The sequence below is a fragment of the Rhinatrema bivittatum genome, chromosome 7 (assembly GCF_901001135.1).
Source record: "Rhinatrema bivittatum chromosome 7, aRhiBiv1.1, whole genome shotgun sequence".
NCBI classification, from domain to species: domain Eukaryota; kingdom Metazoa; phylum Chordata; class Amphibia; order Gymnophiona; family Rhinatrematidae; genus Rhinatrema; species Rhinatrema bivittatum.
Genome location: NC_042621.1, coordinates 182,671,826 through 182,690,174, shown reverse-complemented (window position 1 = coordinate 182,690,174; position 18,349 = coordinate 182,671,826). Strand labels below are relative to the sequence as shown.

The 18,349-nt window shown below is 42.5% G+C and overlaps 1 protein-coding gene across 1 annotated transcript in view; it reads left to right on the top strand.

Annotated features, from left to right (window-relative positions):
• Positions 1–18,095, top strand: part of ECHS1 (enoyl-CoA hydratase, short chain 1) — a 68,200-nt gene extending 50,105 nt beyond the window's left edge. The window contains exons 7-8 of the mRNA XM_029609598.1: positions 16,711–16,778; positions 17,485–18,095. Of these exons, the coding sequence (XP_029465458.1) occupies positions 16,711–16,778; positions 17,485–17,550 (134 nt within the window). The 3' untranslated portion in view covers positions 17,551–18,095. The remainder of the gene's footprint in view (positions 1–16,710; positions 16,779–17,484) is intronic.
• The last annotated feature ends 254 nt before the right edge of the window (positions 18,096–18,349 follow it).

Sequence of the window (18,349 nt, the reverse complement as noted above, 5' to 3'; positions counted from 1 at the left end):
CTTGGGAGCCATCTCCCCCGTTCCTGTCAGCCAACAAGGAAAGGGCCGTTACTCCATTTACTTCATCGTTCCAAAGAAGGACGGCACGTCCCGACCAATTCTGGATCTCAAAGGGGTGAACCGATGCCTACGCGTTCCTCGCTTCAAAATGGAGACCATCCAGTCCGTCATCGCCGCGGTCCGGCCAGGCGAGTTCCTGGCCTCCCTGGACCTCACGGAAGCGTATCTTCACATAGGTATCCAGCCGTCATTCCAACGCTTCCTCAGATTCTGCATTCTGGGTCGGCATTACCAGTTTCGGGCGCTCCCTTTTGGGCTCGCAACGGCCCCTCGTATTTTCACGAAGGTGATGGTCGTGGTGGCGGCGCAACTGCGCCGAGAAGGTCTCCATGTCCATCCGTACCTGGACGACTGGTTGATTCGGGCGAAATCCGAGGATCAGTGTCGGATGGCGGTGGCCAGGGTCCTCCATCTGTTGCAGTCCCTGGGATGGGTGGTCAACTTCAGCAAGAGTCATCTGACACCAACGCAGACCCTGGAATATCTGGGAGCTCTTTTCGACACAAAGCAGGGCAGGGTGTTTCTTTCCCTCGAACGGATGGTCAAATTGCAAACTCAGGTACAACGCTTGTTGTCTCTCCGCCAACCACGAGTCTGCGACTACCTTACGGTCCTAGGGTCTATGGCTTCCACGCTGGCGCTGGTGCCATGGGCGTTCGCTCATCTGCGACCTTTACAGTCATCCTTGCTTTCCCGCTGGAAGCCGGTCTCGGAGGATTTCCACTTACCACTTCCTCTAGCGGGACACGCGAGATCCAACCTGCGTTGGTGGCTGGACCCCAGTCACCTTTCCGCCGGAGTCTCCCTCCTGGTGCCCAGTTGGACAGTGGTGACCACGGATGCCAGCCTCTCCGGTTGGGGAGCGGTCTGCCTAGGGAGCTCAGTTCAAGGCCTATGGTCGGTGTCGCAAGCCCAATGGTCTATCAATCGCCTAGAGACCAGAGCGGTCCGTCTGGCCCTGCAGGCTTTTCTACCATTGCTGAGGGGAAAGGCGGTCCGAGTGTTGTCGGACAATGCGACCACCGTGGCATACATCAACCGGCAGGGGGGGACCCGGAGCCCCCAGGTGGCGGAGGAAGCTCAGCGCTTGATGGCCTGGTCGGAGCTACATCTCAGCAACCTCGCAGCGTCTCACATTGCGGGAGTCGACAACGTGCAGGCGGACTATCTCAGCCGTCATCGTCTAGATCCCGGAGAGTGGGAGCTGGGGGACGAAGCTTTTCTTCTCATTTGCGAAATGTGGGGAGTGCCCCACATGGATCTGGTGGCCACGTGGCACAACGCGAAGGCCCCGCGATTTTACAGTCGACGTCGAGAGCGGGGGGCAGAGGGCGTCGATGCGCTGGTGCTTCCCTGGCCGACGGATGTGCTGCTCTACGTGTTTCCCCCATGGCCGATGATCGGCAAGATTCTACGGCGCATAGAGTTGCATCCGGCCAACGTGATCTTGGTGGCACCGGAGTGGCCTCGCCGGCCGTGGTTCGCAGACCTCGTACAACTGGCAGTGGCGGCACCCCTTCGGTTCCAGGGAATGGCGGCCCTACTCCATCAGGGCCCCGTCTGTTTGGAGGATGCGGATCACTTCTGTCTCGCGGCATGGCTTTTGAGAGGAATCGACTGAAGAGAAAAGGTTATTCAGATGCGGTGGTGGCCACGCTACTGCGTTCCAGGAAGCAGTCGACGTCTTTGGCTTACGTCCGTGTCTGGGTTGTCTTTGAGGACTGGTGCGTGCAGCGCGGGGTGGACCCCACTTCGGCTTCCGTCGCTGAGGTTCTGGCGTTCCTCCAGGCGGGTCTGGCCAAAGGTCTGGCGTGCAGTTCCCTACGAGTCCAAGTGGCGGCGCTGGGGTGTTTGCGAGGTAAGTCTCTGGCGATTCACCCGGATATTGCTCGTTTCCTTCGGGGTGCTAAACACCTTCGCCCCCCGTTACGTCTGCCTTGTCCGGCTTGGAACCTCAATTGGGTTTTCTCCGCTCTATGCATGGCGCCGTTTGGGCCCTTGAAACGCGCGACTCTTAAGGATCTCACTTTAAAAACGGCATTCTTAGTGGCGATTGCCTCGGCACGGCGTGTTTCCGAGTTACAGGCCCTGTCCTGTAGGGAACCCTTCTTGCGTATCTCTGAATCGGGGGTTTCCTTACGGACGGTCCCTTCCTTTCTACCGAAAGTGGTCTCGTCCTTTCACGTTAATCAATCGGTGGAGTTGCCCGCCTTTGCGTGCGGAGACTCCTCTACTACTGAAGAGAGGGAGTTACGGAAGCTTGACGTGCGGAGATCCCTTCTCCGATATCTGGAGGTCACTAATCCGTTTCGGGTCACAGATCATCTGTTTGTACTGTTTTCTGGACCAAAGAAAGGAGCTGCAGCGTCCCGCACAACGATTGCTCGTTGGCTCAAGGAGGCCATTGGTTCGGCTTACTTGGTGCGGGGCAAACCTCTTCCCGTGGGGCTGCGGGCTCACTCGACTCGTTCTCAAGCAGCGTCTTGGGCGGAAGCTTCTCAGGTGTCGCCTCAAGAGATTTGTAGGGCGGCCACCTGGAAGTCGTTGCATACTTTTATCCGGCATTACCGGCTGGATGTCCGGGCTACCGATTCTGGGGGTTTTGGAGAGAGGGTACTCCGAGCGGGACTCTCTGCTTCCCACCCTCAGTAGGTTGCTCTGGTACATCCCAGGTGTCCTGGACTGATCCTGGTACGTACAGGGAAAGGAAAATTAGTTTCTTACCTGATAATTTTCGTTCCTGTAGTACCAAGGATCAGTCCAGGATCCCGCCCGCAGTGCTGCGCTGAAGTAATGGAGAGTCCGCTCTGTGTTTTTTGATTTGCTCTGTTCCGCTTGTTCGCTCTCTCGGTTGGAGAGTCCGTTTCCAGAAGGGGTGTTTCTTTCCCCGTTAGTTAGCGGTATCTAGTTTGGTTTACTTCTCTGGTTGTGTTCTACTTTGACATTCCGTAAGACTGAGGGGCTGTGACTGGCACAGGGGCATATATGGCTCCGCCCACAAGTTTTAGTCTGTCTCCATCTACTGGTGCGGAGTCACAACCCAGGTGTCCTGGACTGATCCTTGGTACTACAGGAACGAAAATTATCAGGTAAGAAACTAATTTTCCTTTAGCCCTGTAAATTTTTTTTTTTCTGGCTAGTGTTGACATTAAGTACTAGCTGCATAAACTTCGCCTTTCTTATCTAGCTAAAATTTACTGGGTAATGGCTTATCTGGTTTTAAAATTTTTAGCCACGTGAGGTGGGAAATTCAAAACTTTGGGTCTGGCCGGCTGGCTAACTTCAAAAATTGACTGGACAAACCCTTCTGAATATTGACCTCTGTCTGATCAGTAAGTAGCATTACTGTTGCCCTGTGAGGTTGAGAAGATTTCTGCATTAACCATACAAGAGCCCACAAGCTAAGCAGGGTGAGGCCTGGCTAGTATTTTGTTGGGAAACCACCAGGGAAGACCCAGGTGCTGTGGGCTTGCAGACAGCAGTAGCAAACCACTTCAGTATTCAGCTGGAAAAGGTTACAGGCATTGTGGAAGGGCTCTGAAATAGACAAAAAGAGGATAGGGAAAAACAACCAACACAATGTCATTTTGAGAAACAGCAGATCAACATTATGCTTGGTGGATCGCCATGGATCTAGATCCTTTCATCCCCAACGTGCCTATTCCACTTTGGCTAACCTTGGCAAAGACTAAAGGCCATTGCCATTCCAAAGCAGCTTGGTGTCCAATGCAAAATGTTAGTAGCCTCAGTTCATCACCACAAAACATCCTCACAGTTGATTTTCCCTATGGAGAGAATGAGGATTAAAGTACCTTCTCTTCTTTAGGCGGTCCCTTAAGAGAGAGCGCAATAAGAAAGGAGCATGGCTAAACTTGCATTTACAATAAGCACATCTAGGGCAGTGAAATTAGATAAATCCATTTAGATTTCCAGTACTTTTCATTAATGCAGTATCTCTCACAACTATTAAAAGCTTAATTCACAGAGATTTTTCCCTTTGCCTATGGGAAAAGATCTTGATGAATTGGGCCTTAAAGGGATAAAAATACATATTAAAAAAATATACATAATTTATAATCTCAATCCATGTTGCATTTTTCTGTGGTAGGATGCAAGGCATTACTGGTAATGTGATGGGAGACATCAGTGGATTTATCTTTGTTTTATGATCATTGTATATTTTGTGTAGTGAATTGATGAATGAGGCTCCAGCATTCCTGATGGCCCTACATACCTAATTGCTTTAACATAAAACATATGAAACTTTTTACAAATAAAACTTAAAAGCCAAGAACTTGCAAAGCCAGGAGTGAAAGCAAAAAGTTATTTGTTTTCTACAGGAAGCATTATACAAGGGCAAACACCCAGTGGGCACTTGCATTAAACATGAAGATTAAGAATGTACAAAAGGTGCAAATTTTTGTTTTAATTTAGTAAATGGTTGGATATTGCACACATTGCATGTTCAGTTATTTGAGAGAATTTCCACATAATGTGAAATTTTACCATTTTTCTAAATATTTTGGTACATAGGGGAAGATGAGTTTGGGTGCATCAGAGGGTGACATTTGGCCATTTAGGTCACTGTAATTAAAATGTCTTATTTTTAAATTCTGTTGAGAGAATTTTGTGGTCAAAGATTTTTTTTGCAAATGTTTCCATAAAGGCAGAAAGCTGAATGTTAGATCCCCCCCCCCCTCTCTTTAAATCTTTTAGTGCTCCAGAGGGCAAATCTCTCTGGATGTTAAGGTTTTGATGAACAGTGGCTGTTGCTAGGAGATATGTGGAGTAGAGAAAAACTTGGCATAGTTCAAAAACTCTGGGTGCATAGCAGACACTTCATTAATACCTTCCACTTCTCCCACAGATTAGCCCACCGGATGTTCATACTTGGCTTGTTTCATCCCGAGCTGAAGTCTTAGGGCAGGCGAGTTCCCAGGTGCTCAGCTATGGCTGGGCTTTCCTGGGGACCCCACAGCCACTCAGGTTTTCAGGCACGAGAGAAATCTGCATACAATTGGAGACCCAGTACATGCTAATTTATCTCATGCCTATTCAGTATGGATATCCTGAAAATCCAACTGGCTGTGAGATCCCCAGAATGAGGTTTGGGAAGACCTAATCAGAGCAATTTTTGGCACTTTCTTCATCTTGTAATTGAATCTGCAAACCTAGCTAAAACAAGACATGCTGGCTTAGTCTTTTTTTTTTCTCTGTTGCATGCCATGGTAAGAAAATGTACGGAGACCATCTGCTGTTTAAAATACCATTGGTTTTACTTTCTTATCGTTAAAAGCTGCTTTTAGACAGTACTGACTTCTCCATAGATTGTAGAACTTGTTTGGTGTGCTTTTTCTAGACTCTGCATCCTACACAACTAGCCTAACATGTCCACTTACCTCTCATGCCCCCCTGCCTTCCCGTCTTACTTCACCTTCTCAGTATCATGTATACATGCATATGTACTTGTTGCACTAATCGCTATCATTCATGTGCTCACAATTCTGTAAGGAGGGTTTTGACAGCATTTAAACAAGCAAATAGTTTAGGCATTATTTGCAAAGAAATGGAGATTTATTGTCACGCCTCTATATAGATCCATGGTGTGACCACACCTTGAGTATTTTGCACAGTACTTATTCCCCCACACACCCCCATCTCAAAAAAATGATATAGCAGAACTAGAAAAGGTGCAACAAAAATGATAAAGGGGGATGGACAGAGGCTGAACAGTTTAGGACTCTTCAGCTTGAAAACAATTTGAGATGGGGGGGATATGATAGAGGTTTATAAAATCGTGAATGGGATAAACAGGTAAATGGAAAATGGTTATTTACCCTTCAAATAGTATCAAAGCTAGGGGACACTCCATCAAACTAACAGGTAGCCAATTTAAAACACAATGGAGAGTAATTTTCTTTTCGCTCAAAGCACTAAAGCTGAAGAATGTATTGCTGGAGGATGTGGTTAAGGCATCTAGCACAACTGGTTTTAAAAGTGGGGTTGGATGAGCTCTGGAGGAAGTCCATAAACAATTCTTAGACTTGGGGAAACTCGCCACTTATCCCTGGGAGTAAGCAATAAAGATTGGATCTATTTATTGGGATCTGTCAGGTTCTTTCTAGTGACTTGGATTGGTTTCTGTTGGGAGGATGTTGGGCTCAATGGACTGTTGGTCTGACCAAGCATGGCACATCTTATGTATAAGGCTTGTGTAAGGCTGACAAGTGGTGTTGGATGCAGCCAGAAAGCTGAGGAGGGGTAGTGCATGGCAAGTGCCTTTCTTCTCTGGTCAATAAATTGTGGGACAACTTCTGAATCCCTGTCTTCAAGCAATGATGCCACACAGTATACATGCAAAAATGTTAGTTTACTGAGAGAGCCTAGTTAGCAAAAGCTACATTTTTTGTTGTCCATTCTAGGGATGTGGTTCCCAGATAGGAGCTAGAGGATCCCTCTTGGCTTCTTTTGGAAAAGATGGTATGGTGAGAAGGGTCTCATTCCTCTATGCAGATCCTTGCTCTAGCTGGGCCTGGTGCCTTAGGATCAGCATGTTATGATACTTTATTCCCTTTCAGCTGTTTCTTCAATAGACTTCAAGTACAAAGCAAAACATTCACTGAAAATAGAAAGCTAGAGGGGGAAGGCAGTACATCCAAAACATTTTGTTCCATGCTAGAACATACCCCACTGCATGCATGCATCCACAAAGAATTTGCACCGGAGTTGTCAGGCCTTTCAGAGATGGAGTATGGTCTGTCTACACTACATAAACAAGGATAAACAATTATAAAATAGAAACTTACATATTTTTAAATAAATGTATCCCTTCGGCAGTGCACAAAAAACAAAATATAAAACGGACATAAAATTCAAACATGAAAATACTTGTATATTCTCTTTTTCTTTACTGAAAGGAAAGAAGAAATTGTGGGCTATGGATAACTTATATTGTGTGTGCTTTTTGTTTTGGTGGGGTTTCGTGGTTTTGTTTTTTTTTTGTTGATGTTCTCTTTTTATGAACAATGTAACTGATTATCTTCCCAAGGTTTCTTGAGGTGTAATTTTGAAATTTCAATAAAGAAAGCTAAAATAAAATACTCCTATAAATAGGGCAGACCATATGACATAAGCTTGAGCAAACAGCAAAGATGGAAATTGCAATAAATCCCATAAAGCCTGCCCTTGCATCAGCTGAATCTTCTCTTCCACTTAACATATACATGAGTCACTGTGCCCACTCAGTTTCCTGTTTTTCACTGATTCCATCTGCATCATCTCTGTTGGTGTTTCATAGACTTTTTTCGATGCACTAATAGCTATCATTCATGTGCTCACAATTCTGTAATGCTATTAATTGCATCAGTAGCATGGGATCTTCTTAGTGTTTGGGTAATTGCCAGGTTCTTGTGGCCTGGTTTGGCCTCTGCTGGAAACAGGATGCTGGACTTGATGTACCCTTGGTCTGACCCAGCATGGCAATTACTTATGTTCTTATGTTTCTCTTGTGCATTGAGTTTCTTTAACATTATCTCCACTTACCGATGACCTTACACTCAAGCTGAAAACCTAGAATGTGCAGAAGAGAACAGGCACATAAGAGCTGTGGGGAGAGGGAATGCTTGATCTTGGCAAATGTTTAAACCAAAATGCAACACTTGCCAGACACATTACCTCAGGTGGAAGCAAACTTCCAATCATACTCAAAGCAGCCAGGCTGGACAATAAGCATGCAAAGGAAAAAAACGTGGCTGTACAGGATTCACCACATGGTTTCTTGTATTCAAACCTCTTCAAACCCTTAGCAGTCATTGTCACTCCCACCTCTTCTGGAAACTACTAGAGAGGATACCTTTCTCTCTAACCAGGATTAAAGTTATTAAGGTCTGAGAGAGCCTGAACAATTTGTGTTGCAGCAAACTACAAAACCACCATTGCTCATTCCCCTTTGCAACATGGACTAGTTTCAACAATATGTGAGAATCTTAAACTTCATACAGTCTGTGTGGAAAATGTCATGAATAATTACTGGAGTTGGCAGGAGGACACTTGGGAAAGATGGGGGGAAGAGGGATATTTAATGTCCCAGTATTGTGAGAACATCAGCTGGAGAAGGGAGGTGGTGAGGCAGTAAAACCTGTTAGTGGGGTATCAGTCAGCAGTGATCGGCAGCATATGATTCTGCAGTTCTATAGGTTACAGTCTTCAGATGTCAAGTGTGCTTTTTAACCTGCATGCTGTGGTGGCTTACTTTTGATATGCAGTATCCTACTATAGCTAGACCATGGGCCAGTGGATCTCATCACTTTACTATTGTTTTCTTGGGATGTTTTGTTGGTGGCCTATTTCAATCAGTGCTTTCTTATGTTACCCTTTTACCTGGTCATAACTAAAGGGCTACATTCACCATATAAGAGGCACCTGCTTTTTAGGGAAACAAGTCACATATGAGCAGACGTGTTTGTTCAAGAAACTCATTAAAAAAGTTGACACACACATTTACTTCATTCTTCTAGATTTCAGCGGTTTTTTTTTTTTTTTTTTACTTCCAGTTCTAGAGGTTCCAAGTACACGGGCATCTGTAGCCTTTGCTTCTGGGATTTTATTTTTGAATGCACGATGTGTGTCGAAGACCCCTTGGGTAGATATTTAATCTTGCAGATCCTGGTGAATGGTGGTGTTCCATATACCTTGGTGAATATTTCCACACCTAATAGAGACCAAGGGATGTTCTTTCAGAAACTTCATCAGGTGCTGCTTACATCTTGCGCTTGCAATTCGATCCTTGGACGGGACTTTAATTTAGCTAAATCTCCTGCTTTCATCTCAGGAATCATCTTCCTTAGTGAAATTCCATAGTGGAAGATTGGCATCTGATAGATGTTTGGAGAATGCATTTTCCCACCTCACGCTCGTATACATTTTATTCCCACTCTTATCTATTCTCCATAATGTTATCGCTATGGGTATAAAAGCCGTAGTCTGGTCTGATCATGTCCGTATATGGATGGATATTCTTTGACAATTGGGAGATGCCCGTAAGCTTGTGGATCTCATGTGATGGGCCCATAAAAAAAAAATATATTCCCTCTCCTTTCCTTACTATCGATACTGAAAAAGCATTTGATATGGTGCACTGATCCTTTTTATTTTATACCCTTGGCCAAATGGGTTTTGGTGAATGTTTTCGTTCTTGGATTTCTAAACTATATGACTGGCCCAGAGCTTGTATCAAGGTAAATGGAGGGTATTCAGACTTTTTTATGGTAGGGTGGGCACTCGACAAGGCTACCTACCCCTTATCACCCTTGCTGTTTGCTATTTTTTCTTGAATCCATGGCTATTAAAATTCACAATGATTGGTTCATTTGTGGATTTCAATTAAGTCCCCAAACTTTTAACCTTTCCCTTTTTGCTGATATGTTTCAGTCATGATCCCATCTTCATTGACCTTTATAGAAAAGGCTTTAAGAGATTTCAATCAAGTGTCTGGTTTTAAGATCAGCTGGGAGAAGTCAGAGATACTTAATATTTCTTGTGATCCTGACATACAATCCTTTTTATATAAGCATCATCCATTTAAATGGGCTTCGAGCAAGATTAAGTATCTTGGGGTTTATCTTGGCAGACACTTGAATGACCTCTGCTCTGAATTATCCCCCTTTGCTTAAAGATCTCTGGCAGGATTTGGAAAAATAGGAACGTATGTTTCTTTCCTGGTTAGGGAGGATATTGGTGATTAAAAATGATTGTTCTACCAAGACTGCTCTATCTGTTCCAAACCTTGCCAATTCATGTGTCTACTAGTCTGTTAAAATCCTGGCAGCAGAAAATATTCAGCTTTATGTGGAAGAGAGAACATCCCAGAGTTCGTTGGAGTGTCCTAAACTTGATGGAGGCTTAGGGGTACCGAACATTTTGTGGTACTTTGTGGCTGCTCAGCTATGATCGGTGGCTGATTGGCATACATCCCATCACACCAAGCCCTGGGTTTTGATAGAGCAGTCTTGACTGAGTCACATGCCTCTTTCGGCTATCCTTTGGCAACCACGTCACACTTGGTGTAGATGTTCCGATATTGCACGACTACCTGTAATACTCTGAATATCTGGAAGATATGGTCCCGCCAATTGATGGGAACCCGGGATTATTTTCTCTCATCTCATTTGTTTCACGGTGTTTCTTTTCCTTCTTGTATTCCTCTACGTGTATTTAAACTCTGTAAGGATTGTGGTATTTCTCTTGTGGAACACATATGGGATGCGGGCCAATTGGTTCCTTTTGATACCTTGCGTTTGAGATATAACCTTCCTCTTTCTGAGTTTCTCTCCTGTTGTCTCATTTTTTTTATGCAATGTTAAAATTGGCTCTTATTTATTGCCTGGGAAGTCTCTCTTTGAGGGCTTTTGTACTAAGAGGGGTAGAATGAATGGTTTGATCTCTAAAATTTGTGGTGTTGAATTCCAAACAGGATGTTAAACCCCTGCATACTCGTGCTTGGGAGAAGGATCTGGGTCTTTCTCAGAGGAGGAATGGGACTTTATTTTCCTTAAAATCAGCAAATCCTCTACTTCTTTAATCCTGGAAAATAGTTACAAACTGTTACATCGATGGTATTACACTCTGGATAAATTGCACAGGTTTTACCCCACTGTTTGTAACCCTTGCAGGAAGGGTTGTATTTCTGTAGGATCATTTTTTTTCATATTTGATGGGACTGCCCTGTTCAGTTGTTTTGGAAACAGATAATGGCTCTTATTTCAGAGATCCTACTTGAAACCATTGGCTTGTTGGTGGAGATTGCAGCTTTTAAACTAGAACAAGGGGGAAAGCTGACAGTCACTCAGCAGTGCATGGTTCGGATAAATGTATCCTTGAAGGATACTAATGAAACAGGAGAGTTAGGGCATCCCAACAGAGAGGTTCCAATAAAAGCAAACGAGGTCCATGTGCCTATATGTAAAAAATCACTGAAGCTGATGATTTCCAAATTATGCCTAACAACTGAAAAACAGGTTGTTAATACAAACAAAAAACTCACTTTGATATGTCTGTATGCCAATGCCAGAAGTCTAAGAAGTAAGATGGGAGAGTTAGAGTGTATAGCAGTAAATGATGAAATTGACATAATTGGCATTACAGAGACTTGGTGGAAGGAGGATAACCAGTGGGACAGTGCTATATCAGGGTACAAATTATATCGCAATAATAGGGAGGATCAACTTGGTGGGGGTGTGGAACTTTGTCCGGGAGGGTATAGAGTCCAACAGGATAAAGATCATACAAGAGACTAAATGCTCCGTAGAATCTATATGGGTAAGAGTATAGTGATAGGAGTATACTACCGTCCTCCTGGACAAAATGGTCAGACAGATGATAAAATGCTAAGAGAAATCAGGGAAGCTAACCAATTTGGTAGTGCAATAATAATGGGAGGTTTCAATTACCCCAATATTGACTGGGTAAATGTAACATCAGAACTTGCTAGAGACATAAAGTTCCTGGATCTTCATGGAGCAATTGGTTCAGGAAACAACAAGAGGGGGAGCTATTTTAGATTTAATTCTTAGTGAAACGCAGGATTTGGTGAGAGAGGTAACTGTGGTGGGGCCACTTGGCAATAGTGATTATAACATGATCAAATTTAAACTAATAACTGGAAGGGGGACAATAAGTAAGTCTACAGCTCTAACACTAAACTTTCAAAAGGGAAACTTTGATAAAATGAGGAAAATAATTAGAAAAAAACTGAAAGGTGCAGCTGTAAAGGTTAAGTGTTCAACAGGCATGGACATTGTTTAAAAATACAGTCCTAGATGCGCAGTCCAGGTATATTCCATGCATTAAGAAAGGTGGAAGGAAGGCAAAACGATTACAGTCGTGGTTAAAAGATGAGGTGAAAGAGGCTATTTTAGCCAAAAAATATCCTTCAAAAATTGGAAGAAGGATTCATCTGAAGAAAATAGGATAAAACATAAGTATTGTTAAGTGTAAAACATTGATAAGACAGGCGAAGAGAGAATTTGAAATGAAGTTGGCCATAGAGGCAAAAACTCATCATAAAAACTTTTTTAAATATATCTGAAGCAAGAAACCTATGAGGGAGTTGGTTGGACCATTAGATGACTGAAGGGTTAAAAGGGGCTCTTAGGGAAGATAAGGCTATTGCAGAAAGACTAAATGAATTCTTTGCTTCCGTATTTACTAATGAGGATGTTGGGGAGATGGTTTTCTGGTGATGAGTCAGACGAACTTAACCAAATCACTGTGAACTGGGAAGATGTAGTAAGCCAGATTGACAAACTAAAGAGTAGCAAATCACCTGGACCAGATGGGTATGCATCCTAGGGTACTGAAGGAACTCAAAATGTGTAACCTATCATTAAAATCATCCATTGTACCTGAAGATTGGAGGATGGCCAATGTAACCCCAATATTTAAAAAGGGCTCCAAGGGCGATCCGGGTAACTATAGACCAGTGAGCCTGACGTCAGTGCTGGGAAAAATAGTGGAAACTATTCTAAAGATCAAAATCGTAGCGCATATAGAAAGACATGGTTTAATGGAACACAGTCAACATGCATTTACTCAAGGGAAGTCTTGCCTAACAAATCTGCTTCATTTTTTTGAAGGGGTTAATAAACATGTGGATAAAGGTGAACTGATAGAGTGTATTTGGATTTTCAGAAGGCGTTTGACAAAGTCCCTCATGACAGGCTTCTAAGAAAACTAAAAAGTCATGGGATGGGAGGCGATGTCCTTTCGTGGATTACAAACTGGTTAAGACAAGAAACAAAGAGTAGGATTAAATGGTCAATTTTCTTAGTGGAAAAGGGTGAATAGTGGAGTGCCTCAGGGATCTTTACTTGGACCGGTGCTTTTCAATATATATATATATACAAAATTATCCAGAGTAGTTAAATCACAAGTGGATTGTGATACATTACAGGAGGACCTTGCAAGACTGGAAGATTGGGCATCCAAATGGCAGATGAAATTTAATGTGGACAAGTGCAAGGAGTTGCATATAGGGAAAAATAACCCTTGCTGTAGTTACACGATGTTAGGTTCCATATTAGGAACTACCACCCAGGAAAAAGATCTAGGCATCATAGTAGATAATACATTAAAATCATTGGCTCATTGTGTGGTAGCAGTCAAAGCAAACAATGTTCGGAATTATTAGGAAGGGAATGGTTAATAAAATGGAAAATGTCATAATGCCTCTGTATCACTCCATGGTGAGACCGCACCTTGAATACTGTGTACAATTCTGGTCGCCGCATCTCAAAAAAGATATTGCGATGGAGAAGGGCAACCAAAATGATAAAGGGGATGGAACAGCTCCCCTATGAGGAAAGACTGAAGAGGTTAGGGCTGTTCAGCTTGGAGAAGAGACAGCTGAGGGGGAATATGATCGAGGTCTTTAAGATCATGAGAGGTCTTGAACGAGTAGATGTGAATAGATTATGTACACTTTCGGATAATAGAAGGACTAGGGGGTATTCCATGAAGTTAGCAAGTAGCAAATTTAAGGCTAATCAGAGAAAAGTTTTTCACTCAATGCACAATTAAGCTCTGGAATTTGCTAGAGGATGTGGTTAGTGCAGCTGGGTTCAAAAAAGGTTTGGATAAATTCTTGGAGGAGAAGTCCATTAACTGCTATTAATCAAGTTTATTTAGGGAATAGCCACTGCTATTAATTGCATTAGTAGCATGGGATCTTCTTGGTGTTTGGGTAATTGCCAGGTTCTTGTGGCCTGGTTTGGCCTCTGTTGGAAACAGGATGCACGGCTTGATGGACCCTTGGTCTGACACAGTATGGCAATTTCTGATGTTATGTTCTTATGAATTATACTGTTGACAGTTTGTGTACTGTTTCCCAGCTTTTGATTCAACAGTTTTGTACAGCGGCCAGGATTGACATTGGAAGTTATTGGAAACAGGTTGCTCTGCCTATAAAAGGGGTGCTATCTAGATTAGATACAGTGAGTATGTTGAGCAAAATTACAGCTACTAAATGGCATAATCTTCAGAAATTTGATCTCATATGGGGTCCTTATATTTCTTGGAGAAAACATGTTTAAAGATAGAAGTGATCCAGCAAAGAAATGACAGACGTCCTGCTTATAACTCGCCTTGTGCTGATAAATGGGATCTTTTACTTTTGCAGATGGGCGGAAAGACTGGAGGAAGGGTGTGGGGTTATATCTATAAATCAATTGTTCTCATCAAGCATTTGTTCTGTTACTGTTCTTATATTTTTATTTATTATGGAGATGTCATCCTTTTTTATTAACAATAAAGTGGTAAAAAAGTGTGCTGTACTGAAGCCACTGCTGCCAGTAGGAGGGATTACTATGCTGGAGCAGCTTCCAGTAGGCAAGTTAAGGGAAGGGGGTGCATGAGGGAGTTTGTTTCGAGTGCCAAATACTCTTGCACCAGCCCTGACTAAACCATCAATCAAGAGGTTACTGTAATTCTTAAACCCCATTTCCTGAACCCCAAGAAAATTATGCCACTTGGTTACAGCTTGTGCAGTATTGATTCCCACTCCATTCCCCCCCCCCCCCAAAATGACTGTAAGAACATCAATGCCATACTAGATCAGATCAGAGGTCCATCAAGCCTAGCATTCTGTCTCTGACGGTGGCCAGTCCAAGTCGCAAGTACCCAGCAGGAACCCAAAGAGTAGATCCAGTCTTTGCTCATAATCAGAGATAAGCAGTGGCTTTCCAAAGTCTACATGGCTAATAGTGGTTTATGGATTTTTCCTCCAGAAACTTGTCTAAACCCGTTTTTAACCCAGTTAACTAACTGCTTTCACCACCTACTCTGGTAACAAATTCTACAGTTTGTGTGGAGTGAAAAAGTTTTCTGATTTGTTTGAGATGTGCTACCTATTAGCTTCATGGAGTGTCCCTTAGTCTCTAGTTTCCTTCATGCCACTTTTTCAGCACCAGACAATAAACCCAAGAAGGGATCAGTTGAAGTAATTTGTACAGTAATAACTATGAAATCTGCAGACTATCCCTAAAATTCTTGTTACTGTGTTGTGTTGAAAGCACTGGCTGATGACATCTGTGCTTCTCCTGCTCATTTAGTTAATGTTTCTCTGACAGTTACTTACCACTGTTGCTTTAAGGGAAAAAAAAAGTCTTGACCATTCTAGCCCTGGTAATTTCTGTCCAATTTCCCCAATCTCATTTGTAGCAAAGGTCTTTGAGGCATTTGATCTAAAGCAGCTCCATGATTTGTGGGATTTCTGTAATAATCTGGATCCATATCTGTTTGGGTTCCACCCAGAATTATAGTAAAGAAACTCTGATGGTCTCTAGTCTGTATATCTTTCGTCAGAGTTTTGAGGTTTGTACAGACCCGGCAGCAAGAAAAGCTGTATATTGTCCAGTTGCTTGCATAGGTCTTAGAGCACCACAGTGAACCTAAGATTATGAATGACCCATGCAAGCAATTGGACAATATTCAGTTTTTCTTGCTGCTGGGTGTTATGATCGTCTTTTAAGCTCACGCTAGTGTTGATTACAATTCTCAAAGATTGGAGTTCTGCTATCTGAATGCCTATATCGTTGATGCAGTATTTCGTTTTGCATTTCACATTATTTGACTCCTTATAGTAGTTCTTCATTATTACAGACCTGGACTATTGTAATTCACCTTACTTGGATCTCCCTACTTCCGCCATGAGAGTGTTGCAAATAGTCCAGAATTCAGCCGCTTAAGTCTTTAATCCGATCTAGCCCTTAGTACTGGGTTACCATGATATCAGCACTCCAATGGCTACCTTTAGTCTACAAAGCTCCACATCTAAGAGAGAGCCTTGAAAATGCACCCATTTGCTATGGTGCTCAATTAAAACCTTGTAACTGCTGTGATGTTAAGACTCTTTAGTTTTAGAGGGATGATTATAAGAACTTGGGTCCTAGTAATCTAGCAGGATGAAGGATGTAGCTAGCTGTCCTATTATGTGCATGTTTTATTTATGATTTTTTTTTTAATGAGCCGCTTAGCATATTGGATAACACGGCATAAAAGCTTGTTAAATATTGGAAAGGGTAAATTTACCATGCCCTGTTTACCTGTTCCAATCTGCTCAAGATTTAATATAGCTCTGTCATATCCAGAGCCAGTGTTTGGGTAGGGCGTGCTGGGCGGTCACTCGGATGCCATGAGCCGAGGGGGGTGCCTTGGGCAATGCCAGCATCACCCATCCCCCACAGCAACTGGGCAGCAGTGGATCCCTTCCCACTGCAGCTGAAGAGAAGAGAGGATGCCATTTGCTCTAGAGCAGACACTGATCATATCTCCTTTCCATAGTCTCTTCTCCAGGCTGAGGAGCCCTAACCTGTTTAGCCTTTCCTCGTAGGGCAGCCATTCCATTCCCTTTTTCATTTTGATTGCCCTTCTCTGTACTTTAGTTCTGCTATATCGTTTTGTCTTTTGTGCTGATCTAGAGGAAAATAAAAGCATTATCGATTTTAAAAGCAAAGGCTAAACTGGAGAAATTTAAAATATATGGGGGGTGGGATGGTTTGGCTGTTGTATGTTAGGCAGAAAGGAAATTACATTTTGTACACCATCACTAAGGGTGATTTCATCATTTTATCTGACACTTGTTTTCTGTTCTTTAAGCTTTGGAGTTATCATTGGCAGAAGGGAACAGACTGGAGAAGAAATTATTTCATTCCACGTTTGCTACAGTAAGTACTTTAAGTGAAGAATACATTCTTTGGTTATCCACAAGGAAGGAGCCAAATGAAGAAATGCAAAATTGTAGATGAGGCCCTCAGGGCCCATCTAGTCTCTGTTCCTGATGCAGGATTGTAGAACCTTCCCACTCTCATTCTTGTATCTAAAAGATCCCCTGTGCTTATCTCATACTTTCTGGAATAGTTACTGTCTTGGCTTCCTCTGTCTCCATTGGGAAGCTGTTAATGTATTCACCTTTTCTATATGCAAATATTTCCTTATCTCATTCTCAAGTCTTCTTACGCCCTTTGACTCCCTTTCTTTTCCATTCCACCTATTCTTTTTTTAAACTGTACTGATAGTCCTCTCTCATAATTTTATTTACTTTTCTGATATAAAGATTTTTATTCCCTTAAAGTGGCTCATTAGTTTAATCCACTGATCTATACTTCACTTAGATTTTCCTGCCCTGCCAGCGTTCCCTTAAGGTATTCTCCCATCTTAATAAAGTTGATTAGTCTCAAAGTCCACGGCTTTAGCTTTTTTTGTATGACCCACACTGTCTGATCCTTGAATCTTAAATTCAGCCATCCATCCTCCACCCTCCAGTTTAATGTGGTGGTTATTGACGAGAAGGGGACAGAACGTGATCTGAAGAAATACATTTTCCCTAGTATGACATCTTGTGTTTTTTTTTTTTTTTAATTCCATTTTAAGGAGGATCGTAAAGAAGGAATGAGTGCTTTTGTGGCGAAAAGAGACGCGAACTTCAAAAATCAGTAACTGGCATATTTGGGACTATTTATGTGAACTAGTGTCCTTGAACTGATAACACAATGTGGATAAGTGATTTAAACATTCTTAATCCTTTTTATGTCCTGTGTGACATCACTTGCAAATACTGGACTTTAAAAGAATCATAAATGTTTCTTTAATGTAGTAAAACATTCACCAGATTAAATATAGGCAGAGAGGAAACTTGTGTGTCAATCAAACTTTTTTTGTAACCTTCTGTATGCTCACTTTTTGTAATTTTTCTTGTTTACCAGGTTTTGCCTTTCCTTTTTTTCTCTCCATTGAAGCCTTTCTTCAATGGTGGCTCCTCTCCCAGGGCCCAATTACAGAGACACTGCCTGGGAGAGAAGCTACCACTGAAATTAGTGTGGTGACTGGTTTTGTCTGGTTCCAAACCCCAATTTTTAGGTACCTGGGCAAACAGGAATTCAATTTTCCCATCCCTGAATATAGGATATAAAATCAAAACATAATGGTGACTCTTAATGTTTTATTGCATAAAGAAAAATAAATATGCTATTTCTATATGAAGATGCCTTTGCTAGGTTGTATTAATTTAGAGACCATTTTATGAAGTGGTTTTATACAGGCAAGGCTGATTGTGTGTTGTGCAAGTTTGATGGTCAGTTTTATATATGGACATTTTCATTTCTCTTCCAGCTTTGACAATATTAGTTATCTGAGTCTAGACTGTTCTTCACAAAACTATCAAACTAATGGAATCTAGTAGTCTTGGCTCAGAAGTCCAGGAATGGAATAGTTCTAAAATGCTTCTTATGTATCTCTT